Raw genomic sequence first — 13,740 nt, 5'->3', positions numbered from 1 at the left:
CTGTGCTGTGCTCTCACTGTACGGCGGCACTCAGTCAGAGCAGGAAGCGGACGGCAAGGGACCTGACGGACATCAGATGGTGAGTATGTACTGTTTGTTTTTTTTTACATTTACGCTGGTAACCAGGGTAAACATCGGGTTACTAAGCGCGGCCCTGCGCTTAGTAACCCGATGTTTACCCTGGTTACCAGTGAAGACATCGCTGGATCGGTGTCACACACACCGATTCAGCGATGTCAGCGGGACCTCAAGGATCAAAAAACGGCCCAGGCCATTCCGACACGACCAGCGATCTCGCAGCAGGGGCCTGATCGCTGGTACGTGTCACACATAGCGAGATCGCTACTGAGGTCGCTGTTGCGTCACAAAACCTGTGACTCAGCAGCGATCTCGCTAGCGATCTCGCTATGTGAGACGGGGCCTTAAGCCTAGAGCTAGGTATCAATGACAGCTGCTGACACCATGCCCTAATCCCATTACCCTGATGCCACTGCATCAGCATGAAAAAGGTGGTGTTGAACCAAGAAATTATATCGCAAAACTTTTTTTTTTTAATAAATATCTTTATTTAGCTCAAAAAAGCCTTCCTTGCTGTACAAAAAGATGTGCTGTACAAAACGCATACAAAAACGGGGTTTTTTTTTTGCCGCCGCGTTTTTCCTGCCGAGAGATGCAGAAATTTCTGCAAGCAAATACTCAATGTGCGTGCATTGCCTTTCAGTCATTTGTCTATTTGGCTATATTCACTTGATGAGCTTGATGAACTTGGTGAGGTTTTGATGCTGCAAAATTTCTGCACCTATTATTTAAATTCAGTTACTTGCAGTTTTTCACTGCATTTTTGTGTGTGCTTTTTTAACATGAGTTTTTATCGCATATTTGACTCTTTTTTTTTCTGGTTGGTATGTTATTTTTTAACTAAAGCTGCATTGTGTTTTATATTTCCTGGTATTTGGCCTTTACAAAAATTATTGACATAAAAGAAGGAATGTCATCTCACCATGTTTAGAATCACTTTGTCTGGCATGGATCCTCACAAGGAGCCGCCCTGGTCCAGGGCATGGGTCACAAATAGAAAGTGGTTGTCCAAGATGTTTGGAACATTCTATGAGTTGAGTTCCTTCAAAACTGTGTGCAAGTGTACCAAGAGAAGTGATACTTTGATACTGTTTTGAAGACAAAGGGTGGTAATACCAAATATTAATTTGATTTAGATTTAATTTTGTTTATTCACTTTGCATATTGTTAATTGATACATATAAAATAATACCCCTTCTATTTTTTTTAAGTATTCTTACTTTGCAGCCTTTTTTCCCACTACTGCCTAATACTTGTTTGTAGTATAGTATGTGTACAATTATTATAAGACCACATTGTTGTTTAGGGAATAGTCCTAGAAGCTCCGCATACTAGGTGAAAGTAGATTCAATCAGTGGTCTGTGCATTACCATGGTATGTAAGCACCAATTACCTGTGTAGCCTCTTTTTCTGTAGCTCCGTGTAAGTCGATTTCCACCTGTAACAGTAAGAAATTCTGCTCGTACATCAGCATGGCTCATGTTTACTGTGGACAAAATGTGTATGAGACCCTGAAGTACACATAAGAAGAAGTTACAGCTACTACAGCTTCCAGCAGCAGATTAACTATCTCCTTATTTTCCTTCAATCTTCTCTTCTTTTTTTATTATTTTGATCGAAAATGTATGTTTTAAAACAATTTTTGAAATAGTTTGTGTTTTTCTCATGCACACACTGTTTGGCAGACATATGCAAAATCCGGACTGATCAGAATGATTTAGAGACCTAACGGGGTCACAAAATGTTTCTTCTTAATTTCAACTAATGGCTGAAACTTTGAAAGAAATAGTGCAGGCCCCATACTTGATAACATCACCAATCAAGAACAAAGGTGAGGCCACTATGGGAGCTCTAGGTCCTGCCACTACTCCCCCAGTGTGTGCCGCAATAAAAAGACAGGTTTTATTATCTTAAGCACTGTGTGCTGAGTGCTCTGTATTTATAGACTCCCTTTAAGCAATAATGTCTGTAAATGGTAGATCCCATTAAAAACATCTTGTTCTGGCATCCCAGGGCAGCTATTTGTTCTCTCTTTACTCTGGCCAGCCCTGTCCTCCTACTCACTTCAGGATGTTAACTCTGACCTCATCTGTTGTTCTTGATTTCCAGCACATTTACAAACAATATCTCTTTCCTCTGGTCCCCAATTAGAAGTGACTGAGCTGGCTGTCAAAGGTCAGAAGGTCAGAATATTTTCCACTAATCGTAGCTTGCTACTGCTGGACTGAGTCGTCTCCAGCGCTTATGTGTCTAATTGCCCTCTGATGTTACCCTAGTTTGTTCTCATAAAACTAGAGCTCTGGGAGCCATTAGACCTTAATGCAGCAAGCTTACATACGTGTCCAACAAGAATAAATGATATTTACCGCTAAGTTTTCTATGCTCTTCCTAGAATGCTTGTAGAATTCACAGTTAGGCTCTCAATTTAGGATAGGGTCAAGGGGCAAAATTAACTTTTTTCTATTCCTTAAAGATAAGTCTACCTACTTGTGTTGCATCACATATACCTAAAAGGTCTTTTAACTGGGTCAGAGGTCTGAGGGGCACTCTTATTGTCTAAGGGGGGCAGTCAATTGTCTTTAAGGAGATTTTCAGGATCTGGAAAAATTTGCCCATGGGAGGAAATGGGAGAAAATAATAAAAACTACATACATTAAATCCACTAGCAACTCCAGTCTGCATTACCTGTCACTACCTTGACTGCAGCGTCTACCATAAGTGACTGCTGCAGCAAATGACCAACCTCAGTGACATACCACCGAGGCCAGTGATTGACTGTAGTGGTCCTGTGTGCTTAAAGGGTTATTCCTTTATTTAGAAGTTATCATCTATCCTCAGGTAGGTGACAAATTAGTGATTTTGACTGTAGTGGTCCTGTGTGGTTAAAAAGTTATTTCTATATTTAGAAGTTATCATCTATACACAGGATAGGTGACAATCTAGTGATTTTGACTGTAATGGTCATGTGTGAGTTAAAGGGTTATTCCTATGTTTAGAAGATATCATCTATGCACATAATAGGTGACAAATTAGTAATATTGTAGGGCTGACTGCTGAGACTCCATGGATCTTGAGAATGGAGCGCCAAAATTCCCAATCTGAATGGAGTGGTAGTCAGGCATTGCTCTATTCATCACTATGCTCATGAATGAAGCATCTTTGGTAGACCCACAGAAAAAGAATGGAGTGGTGGTGCTCATATGTGGCCACAACGCCATCTGACGGGACCTCTCAGAGCTCTGCTTTCGTGATTATAGGGTTGCCAGCTATTAGTCACCCCAATCGGCAAGTTATCACCTATCCTGTTGATAACTTCTAAAGGTGGTAATAACCCTTTAATGGGACTTCATTGCTGCAATTAAGTAAGCGATAGGCAGGACTGGAGTGGCAGCACTGGAAAGGTTATTTAGGTGTGTATTTGATCTTTTATAGGCAATTTTTGGCAAATCATTCATTTAAGGAAGTCACCATTAGTATATTTACTGTAGCTTCCACTTGTGTCTCCTATCTATAGGTGTCTATATCTCCCATAATTTGTCACAGTGGGTGTTTTATTCCGAAACACTAAACATTTGGTTAAATGCTAGGAGATTAGGAAAAGCTGTATATGAATTGTATAGTTATGTACTCTATGTTCTATACAAGTTAGTACAAGTCATAAGGAAAAAAAGATCTGCATCACAGTAGAGAATAAAATGAAATTCAGATCTTTATTCCATATAGATTAAAAATTAGGACATCCATGGCACACGATTAAAAACATGTTCATCTGACGCGTTTCTGGCCGAAGCCCTTAGTCGTGCAGTGCTCTATGACTAAGGGCTTTGGCTAGAAACGTGTAAGGATGAATATGCTTTTAATCACTTGCCATGGATGTCCTAATTTTTAATCCGGATGGAATAAAGATTTGAATTTCATTTTATTTTACCGGTGCTCAACAGTTACTGGATCTATGCATACCTAATTGGAGCAGCCATATGACTCATTGCACGGTGAGGCTTTTATTTTCTCCATTTCCTATTTGTATCTAGTGCAAGTCATAATTTAGAGACCATGCAGACAAAATCCAGATAAGGAGTACTTGTCCAAAAATCTATTCCATCATAAAATGTATTAAACATGTTTTTTTGGTGCTGTGATAAGCAAACTGCAAACATTAGGGTCCTGCATCAGAAAACAGTTTTTGCCTGATTTTTTTTAAAGTCACATTGACACGTTGCAAAATGTTTGCGCTATTCGTAGCTGCACAAAAATGTAGCTACTGTCTGTTTTCACTCTTAGCTCACTGCCTGAGAATATGTGGTAGGTGAGTTTTTGTAGCCCCTTTCACTTGGTGCTGGTTCTGTATGGCACCCATTGCTGCTGTGGGGCTGTGCTTGAGGAGTGATGTGGCCTGGAGTCATAGGCACTCGGCCTTGCAGCATGGGTGGTGTGGAACACCATGTCGCTCCCCCTGCTGGCTTCAGCGGTGATCGGCACATGGCACCACACGTTTTATGTCACGGACCCACTGAGAGGTTCACCATGACGTGGTAGTAGGCTTCATAAAGACTGATCAGAATGTTAAGATTTTGCAGAGCCATAATAGGTCAATGTATGATTTTTGGTCCATGTCTTTTTGTACAGCTATGACAAGAGGCAATTTGTTGCTTATGTAGATTAATATTTTGGACACCATGTTCTATAAAAAAAAATCTAAAATAAATAGTATTTAGAGATGAAAATTTATTGTAATTATACCTCTCTTTGTACATTAAGTATATATTTTAACTTCTTTGTTGTAGGTTCTTGTCAGTGAAGACTCTGATGGTGAAGGCATTGTTGCTCATTTTCCAGCTCATGAAAAACCAATTTGCTGCATGGCATTTAACCCCAGTGGTAAGAAGTTTTTAATCATGTATATATAAAACTCTGATATGGCCAGATCAAAGCGAAAGGAACTGTCTGATACAGGATTTTCGTAAAAACCTTAAAAAGTAAGGTATACTCACCAGCTTCCCTGTGGATCTCGAGCAGGCCGCTCCAGAAGCCTGCTCCATTTGGAAGCCAAAAGACAGCTGAAGTGTGTGTTTGGCTGCAGTCAAGTGCACGTCATCAAATGTTTTTTTTTATGACACTCTATTCTATTCACTTGAGCACTGCTGCCAATCACAGGCTTCAGTGGTCTTGTGGCTTCTGAATGGAGCAGGCATTGATTCCTGACCTCTGTCGTGGCCTACACTGGATTCATGGGGCTGTGTTAGACAACCTTTTTAATGAAGTTCATTTTCCAGCAGTATATAATGCATGGTTTCATAATTTAATGATGATCGAAGATGTATGAGAACAGTTGCTGTCAATGTTGTGAGAAACAAAGAATGAAATGTGGCTATAGATTGTAGCGGTGGACCTCCAAGTATGCAATATTTGTACACCTATTGGGCCCCACCAGTTGAAGCATTCACACAACTTTGTCAATCAATCAATGGAACCGTTTTTGCACTCAGATTTTGGTGAAAGTTTGTTTTTTTATTAAAGTTTCATAGTGCAAAAGTAAAAAACACTCGTTTAACAGCAAGGTAGTAATGGTACTAAATTGGACTAAAATTTAACTTTTAATTATATTGTTTAAAACCCAATTAGGACAAGAACAACGAATCAAACACTACATTACAAACAACACTATAAACCCAATGTTAAATGTACAAATCCTATGGGTATGTTAAGATTCCAATATTGCTCAGATGAGTATTCAACTCTCAATCTCTCAGCCTCTCAGCCAATGAACTCATATAATTTAAAGCAATATCCCAGCAGTGACTTTGGGCACCATGCAACTGTTCTCTATACCACATCTGAATACAGAAGCATACCAGTACTACATAAATATCATTTGTTGCGTGGTAGCATTATTTACGTACAAAAGACATCTGCTTAAAATAATGGAACGGTCTCACCCAGGTGTCATGTGCATCGACTCTTCCTGGTCTCGAGAACAGCTCCAGTAGTTTCTCTGTTGTTGAGGTGGGGGATGGGCGTGCACCAAAGCCCACAACCTTCAAACCCACCACTAGGACTCCCAGATTCAAAACATTAACCCCATGGCCTCCCTAATAAAACACTCACACAATAAAGTTAACATATTATTTACACCACAGATAACGCAATAAAGTGAAACTCTAAAGACAAAAATCCCCAAATTAGTCAATTGCATTTTTGGATGGTTTTTATTTTCATTCTAGCCTTAAAAAATGTTTTTCAGTACATTATATGTAGCTTAAAATGGTGCCTTTGAAGAGAATCTGTTACCAGGTTTTTCTACCTCATTTTAGAGCAGCATAATGTAGGGAAAGAAGAGACCCTAATTCCAACTATGTATCAACTATGTATCAGTTTACTAGGAGCAGCTGTTTTTAGATGTAGAATGTAGCAGAGCTCAGAAATCTAATCCCTCCCACAGCAGGCTCTCTATGTACGTCATCTATTGACAGTGAGCTGCTTACAGTGCCTTGCGAAAGTATTTGGCTCCCTGGAACTTTTCAACCTTTTCCCACATATCATGCTTCAAACATAAAGATACCAAATGTAAATTTTTGGTGAAGAATCAACAACAAGTGGAACACAATTGTGAAGTTGAACGAAATTTATTGGTTATTTTAAATTTTTGTGGAAATTCAAAAACTGAAAAGTGGGACGTGCAATATTATTCGCCCCTTTACTTTCAGTGCAGCAAACTCTCACTCCAGAAGTTCATTGTGGATCTCTGATCCAATGTTGTCCTAAAGGCCTAATGATGATAAATATAATCCACCTGTGTGTAATCAAGTCTCCGTATAAATGCACCTGCTCTGTGATAGTCTCAGGGTTCTGTTTGAAGCACAGAGAGTATCATGAAGACCAAGGAACACAACAGGCAGGTCCGTGATACTGTTGTGGAGAAGTTTAAAGCCGCATTTGGATACAAAATGATTTCCAAAACTTTAAACATCCCAAGGAGCACTGTGCAAGCGATCATATTGAAATGGAAGGAGTATCATACCATTGCAAATCTACCAAGACCCGGCCGTCCCTCTAAACTTTCATCTCAAACAAGAAGAAGACTGATCAGAGATGCAGCCAAGAGGCCCATGCTCACTCTGGATGAACTGCAGAGATCTACAGCTGAGGTGGGACAGTCTGTCCATAGGACAACAATCAGTTGTACACTGCACAAATATGGCCTTTATGGAAAAGTGGCAAGAAGAAAGCAATTTCTCAAAGATATCCATAAAAAGGAAACACGCCAAACATGTGGAAGAAGGTGGTGCCCACCAGCGTGATAGCAGGGGAGATACACCAGCTTTAGCTATGGCCACAGGTACTACATGAATATTTGTTCATGCTATGACCAGTTGTGACTCTTTCACAAGTTAGTGACTATACTTAAGGTACCTTCACACTAAGCGACGCTGCAGCGATACAGACAACGATGCCGATCGCTGCAGCGTCGCTGTTTGGTCGCTGTAGAGCTGTCACACAGACCGCTCTCCAGCGACCAACGATGCCGAGGTCCCCGGGTAACAAGGGTAAACATCGGGTTGCTAAGCGCAGGGCCTCGCTTAGTAACCCGATGTTTACCCTGGTTACCAGCGTAAAAGTAAAAATAACAAACAGTACATGCTCACCTGCGCGTCCCCCGGCGTCCGCTTCCTGTACTGTGTGAGCGCCGGCCCTAACAGCAGAGCGGTGACGTCACCGCTGTGCTTTTACTTTCACTTTAGGGCCGGCGCTCCGTCAGAGCAGGAAGCGGACGGCAGGGGACGCGCAGGTGAGCATGTACTGTTTGTTTTTTTTACTTTTACGCTGGTAACCAGGGTAAACATCGGGTGGCCCTGCGCTTAGTAACCCGATATTTACCCTGGTTACCAGCGTAAAACATCGCTGGTATCGTTGCTTTTGGTGTCAAACCTGACGATACACGCCGGTCTGACGACCAAATAAAGTTCTGAACTTTATTCAACGACCAGCGATATCACAGCAGGATCCAGATTGCTGCTGCGTGTCAAACACAACGATATCGCTATCCAGGACGCTGCAACGTTACGGATCGTTGTCGTTCTCGTTGTAAAGTCGTTTCGTGTGAAGGTACCTTAAGGTATAGGCTTATACAAGTTCCACTATATGTGTATTGTGAAAGGGACTTATGCTATATTAATGATGATATGTTGGTATAGTTTTTCCACTTGTGTAGATATAATTTGATATCCCTGGTCTTAGCTATCTATATGCTTTACCATAGGTATATTTATGTTTCCTCTCATTGAGGTTTTTCATGTGTTCCATCTCTAGTACCATTGGCTTATTGGCACCCCCGGCTAGTCCCACTATGGTGGATGTTGTTGTTTTGTCTTGGATTGCCTTCTTTGTACTTGCTCACAGTATTTGACTAGTCCATGTGATTTTACGTATTATTTTGATATATATAATAAAATTTGCTATATTTCGTTAGATATGTACAGACTATTATTTGGTCTCCTCTTCAATCTATATTGCCCAGGATGCACTAAGCAACATTATTATGTTGTGGCAAATCTAGGACTATGTGGCGATAGGTAAAATGTGGAAGAAGGTGCTCTGGTCAGATGAAACCAAAATCGAACTTTTTGGCAACAATGCCAAACGATATGTTTGGCGTAAAGGCAACACAGCTCCTCAACCTGAACACACCATCCCCACTGTCAAACATGGTGGTGGCAGCATCATGGTTTGGGCCTGCTTTTCTTCAGCAGGGACAGGAAAGATGGTTAAAATTGATGGGAAGATGGATGTAGCCAGATACAGGACCATTCTTGAAGAAAATCTGTTGGAGTCTGCAAAAGACCTGAGATTGGGAAGGAGATTTGTCTTCCAACAAGACAATGATCCCAAACATAAAGCAAAATCTACAATGGAATGGTTCACAAATAAATGTATCCAGGTGTTAGAATGGCCAAGTCAAAGTCCAGACCTCAATCCAATCGAGAATCTGTGGAAAGAGCTAAAAACGGTTGTTCACAAACGATCTCCATCAAACCTCACTGTGCTCGAGCTGTTTGCCAAGGAAGAATGGGCAAGAATTTATATCTCTCGATGTACAAAACTGATAGAGACATACCCCAAGCGACTTGCAGCTGTAAGCGCAGCAAAAGGTGGCGCAACAAAATATTAAGTTAAAGGGGCTGAATAATATTGCACGCCCCACTTTTCAGTGTTTGAATTTCCTCAAAAATTTAAAATAACCAATAAATTTCGTTCAACTTCACAATTGTGTTCCACTTGTTGATTCTTCACCAAAAATTTACATTTGGTATCTTTGTTTGAAGCATAATATGTGGGAAAAGGTTGAAAAGTTCCAGGGGCCAAATACTTTCGCAAGGCACTGTATCTGAGGAGGGGGCATGGTCAGTCTAGCAGTCGCTTGAGCTGTAGTCCAGGCAGTGATAATGTCCAATAAAACATTCATTATATGGAAACAACAGCACACTGCCTAATAAGTGACACATCCCTGAAATCTGTGTTTTATCAGCAACCTCATGCTGTTCTCAGATTATATAACAAAAACTTCCTGACAGGTTCCCTTTAAAACTACACTTTATTCTGCAAAAAAAAAAAGTCATGGTGCAGATACATTGATTTTAAAATTGCTTGGTAATTGGTAAAAGTTATGTGACATAAAATGCAGTGATGTAAAAAAAAAAAAATAAAAGTGTGAAAATTGGAAGATGTCTAACTTTTATGCTTAAGAAAGATTGCGATATGATTGAGGTACATTGTTAAAAATTTAAAGGCCACGTAAGATAATGCCATTAACCTGCAGATATAACGTTAATTTGAATGTTAATAGCATTATAAAGTTGCCCTGCTGCCTTACTGAAAGTGTGGTACCTGGGAGAAAATTAACTTTATTTCTCCTGGGAGCCTAAGGGCTTTCAGTGATACAGATGTTCCGACACAGCTACAGTCACCGCTCACAGCAATGTGAGCGGCGGCTGTAATCACACCCCGACACTTCGACCAACATTCACCTCTGCAGCACAGAACCAGCTGCATACAAAGTGCCAGGATGTGCTTACAGCCGCCGATCACAGTGCTGTGAGCGGTGACTGTAGCAGTGCCGGAACGCCTGTTTGACTGAAAGCCGGCAGCTCCTGAGAAGAATAACATTTATTTTCTCCGGGGTGCTGCACTTTCAGTAAGGCAGCCGTCACCTTTCTAATGCTATTAACCTGCAGATTAACCCTATATCTGCAGGTTACTATCATTATATGATGTGACCGGCTTCTTTTAAAGGGAATCTGTCAGCAGGTTTTTGCTACCTCCTCTGAGAGCAGCCGGATGTAGGCAAATAGACCCTGAATCCAATGATGCATCACTTAGTTTACTGGTGCAGCAGATCTGACACAGTCAGTTTTTTTATGTAGTATGCAGCAGAGCATAGAAAACTAACCCCTCCCCAGCCAGGCTCTATGTATACATTTTCTATTGACAGTGAACTGCTTATCACAGGAGGTGCGAAGTCGAACTAGCAGTCTCATGCACATTGTACCTGGCAATAATAGTCTACTGATAAAACCTTCAGTGTAAGTAAATAACAGCCCACGGTTTAATAAATGACACATCATTGAATTCAATTTTTAACCCCTACCTCATGCTGCCCTTGCATTAACATAGCAAAAACCTGCTGACAGATTCCCTTTAATAATTAAAAGTTTTAACACAAAAAACAGATTTAAATATACAGTGGATCATTTTCTGATGACACATTCCCTTTAAGCAGTAGGGGAGCATTGTTCTTTCTACCAGTTTAAAAACAGCTGTCGTACAATAAGAGAAAGTGTAACTGGAGGGGGGCATATTTTTTGCAGGCTTTGTATTTCAGTTTCCATGGCTGTTGGATGCTTCGCTGATAATGATGCAAAGGTGAACCTTTTCCCACTAACTTTAGAGTCATGGGTCACTAGCGTGTAGACTAGAAATTTTAAGGAGGAGTCCCTTCACTTATCAAATGTAACAGTTTTGTAACTAGGTGAGCTTCAACCTGTTAATTGACCATGTCTGGAAAACCTTGTCCCATCAGTCATGTGGTAACAGACAGAGAGTCCTATGTAATTAACTATCTTGTGGTCGCGAGCAGACTGTCTGCTTAACTGTAGCTCTAGAGAAATATTAATTAGGGAAAACCAAAGATCTCTGCTAGTAAGTGCTTTATATACTGAATATTCTTGTTTTGTCATTTTTTTTGTGTTAAAAGCAACTTCTAAAAACTATACTAACATATTTCTTAATATTTTTCAATGTCCAATAAACATTAAATATTGTATACTTGTCCTTTTGGGTGCTAAGATGTTGAACATTGATTTTTGTTCTGTTCTTAACATGATTTACTATCATTTAAAATAGTTTAGAACATGATATATGGTTAAACCTCTATTGTGTGTTTATGAGCTATAGCTGAAGGAAACATTTAGGATCTATGCACACCTTGCAGTTTTTGTTGCGTTTTTTCCTTTGCAGATTTGTTTGAAAACCTGAAGGGTTTCCTAGTATAAGCAAAACGAATGAGATTCCTGAAGACACGTGCATACGTTTGCTTATTTTATCCTTGCAGATTTAAACCTGCAGCATGTTAATTCTTTCAGCTTGTTTGTGGCAGATTTCACCCATACTAATGAATGAAGAAAAACGCATCAAAAAGGCTTGCCCAAAACGCATGTATTTTGTGCAGCGTTTTTCCTGCCAACACGTCAATATTTGTTGCAAATTTTTCTGCTGGAAATACTGAACGTGTGCACATACCCTACACAGGAATGAAAAATGTTCATGTGTTTCATTTATGTTTGGCAGATATATCTAGGCACTGTTTTTGCCAGTATTGAAATGCAGAGTCCACAATATTCAGTACTGCAAAAAAAGTATATCTTAAAGAGGTTGTCCGGCCTAAGGCCACATGCACACGTTGAGTATTTGGTGAATTTTTTTACCTCAGTATGTGTAAGCCAAAACCAGGAGAAGAACAATCAGAGGAAAAGTATAATAGATGCATATGCACCACTTCTTCATTTATCACCCACACCTGGTTTTGGCTTACAAATACTGAGGTAAAATTCTGACCAACTACTGAGGTAAAAACTCACAAATCCTGTGCACGTGGCCTTAGGATGCAAGTTTGCAGTCACTCTATATGACTTCAGACGTCTGAATCCTGTGAATTACATATAGGTTCTCACGTGCCATCTAGACATGTGCACGCTCGCTCAGTGAAAGTGTATTGAGCGAGGCCGGACACGTCTAGTTGGAATGTGTCTGGAAGCATGCAAATCGCAAACTTGCTGTCACATGACCAGGCACCCGCTTCTGGAGCCAGCACTGGAGAATCTTCAGGGTGCAGTGCACGTTCTGTGAGGATTCACAAGTCTGCAGTCACTTAGAGTAGCTGTAGACTTGTGTTTTAAGGCCAGACCACCCCTATGAAGCTATGTTTTACTACAAGGAAAGTCAGTGGCAGACACATACAGCTATAGTGTTGTTTTGTTGTTTTTTTTATAGTGGAACATTTTCCAGAAGTGTTCACTTATAGCATGTAATCAATGATCCTTCCCCACTTTAACAAATCATAAGACTTTACTTATTTTAGTGACTTGAGGACAGGGAGTGGTACTGGACTGTTAAAAGAATTAGGCCGGGATCACACTTGCGTGTGCAATGCGAGAAACTCGTGCATCAATATCTGGCACTGCCGCTGGCACTCTGGATCGGAGCGTGCAGCTGCATATATTTCTATGTGACCCCGGCCTTAACCCCTTCATGACCGTGGGATTTTCCGTTTTTCCGTATTCGTTTTTCACTCCCCTCCTTCCCAGAGCCATAACTTTTTTATTTTTCTGTCAATTTGGCCATGTGAGGGCTTCTTTTTTGCGGGACGAGTTGTACTTTTGAAAGACATCATTGGTTTTACCATGTCGTGTACTAGAAAACGGGAAAAAAATTCCAAGTGCGGTGAAATTGCAAAAAAAGTGCAATCCCACACTAGTTTTTTGCTTGGCTTTTTTGCTAGGTTCACTAAATGCTAAAACTGACCTGCCATTATGATTCTCCAGGTCATTACGAGTTCATAGACACCTAACATGACTAGGTTATTTTTTACCTAAGTGGTGAAAAAAAATTCCAAACTTTGCTAGAAAAAATAAATAAAAAATACTCGTAGCGTCTCCATTTTTCATGATCTGGGGTCGGTTGAGGGCTTATTTTTTGCGTGCCGAGCTGGCGTTTTTAATGATACCATTTTGGTGCAGATACATTCTTTTGATCACCCGTTATTGCATTTTTATGCAATGTCACGGCGACCAAAAAAACATAATTCTGGCGTTTCGGATTTTTTTCTCATTACGCCGTTTAGCGATCAGGTTAATGCTTTTTTTTATTGATAGATCGGGCGATTCTGAACGCGGCGATACCAAATATGTGTAGGTTTGATTTTTTTTTATTGATTTATTTTGATTGGGGCGAAAGGGGGGTGATTTAAACTTTTATGTTTTTTTATTTTTTTCACATTTTTTTAAACTTTTTTTTTTTACTTTTGCCATGCTTCAATAGCCTCCATGGGAGGCTAGAAGCAGGCACAACTCGATCGCCTCTGCTACATAGCAGCGATCATCAGATCGCTGC

The 13,740-nt window shown here is 40.3% G+C and overlaps 1 protein-coding gene across 10 annotated transcripts in view; it reads left to right on the top strand.

Annotated features, from left to right (window-relative positions):
- BCAS3 (BCAS3 microtubule associated cell migration factor) overlaps positions 1-13,740 on the top strand; it is a 1,590,540-nt gene that overhangs the window by 398,762 nt on the left and 1,178,038 nt on the right. For all 10 annotated transcript variants that reach the window (XM_077296228.1, XM_077296227.1, XM_077296225.1 and 7 more), the window contains one exon: positions 4,863-4,956. In XM_077296228.1, coding sequence (XP_077152343.1) covers positions 4,863-4,956 — 94 coding nt within the window. The remainder of the gene's footprint in view (positions 1-4,862; positions 4,957-13,740) is intronic.

Source organism: Ranitomeya variabilis, chromosome 3 (genome assembly GCF_051348905.1).
Source record: "Ranitomeya variabilis isolate aRanVar5 chromosome 3, aRanVar5.hap1, whole genome shotgun sequence".
NCBI classification, from domain to species: Eukaryota; Metazoa; Chordata; class Amphibia; order Anura; family Dendrobatidae; genus Ranitomeya; species Ranitomeya variabilis.
The sequence above is the reverse complement of the archived record's forward strand: the minus strand, read 5'-3'. Positions and strand labels throughout refer to the sequence as shown.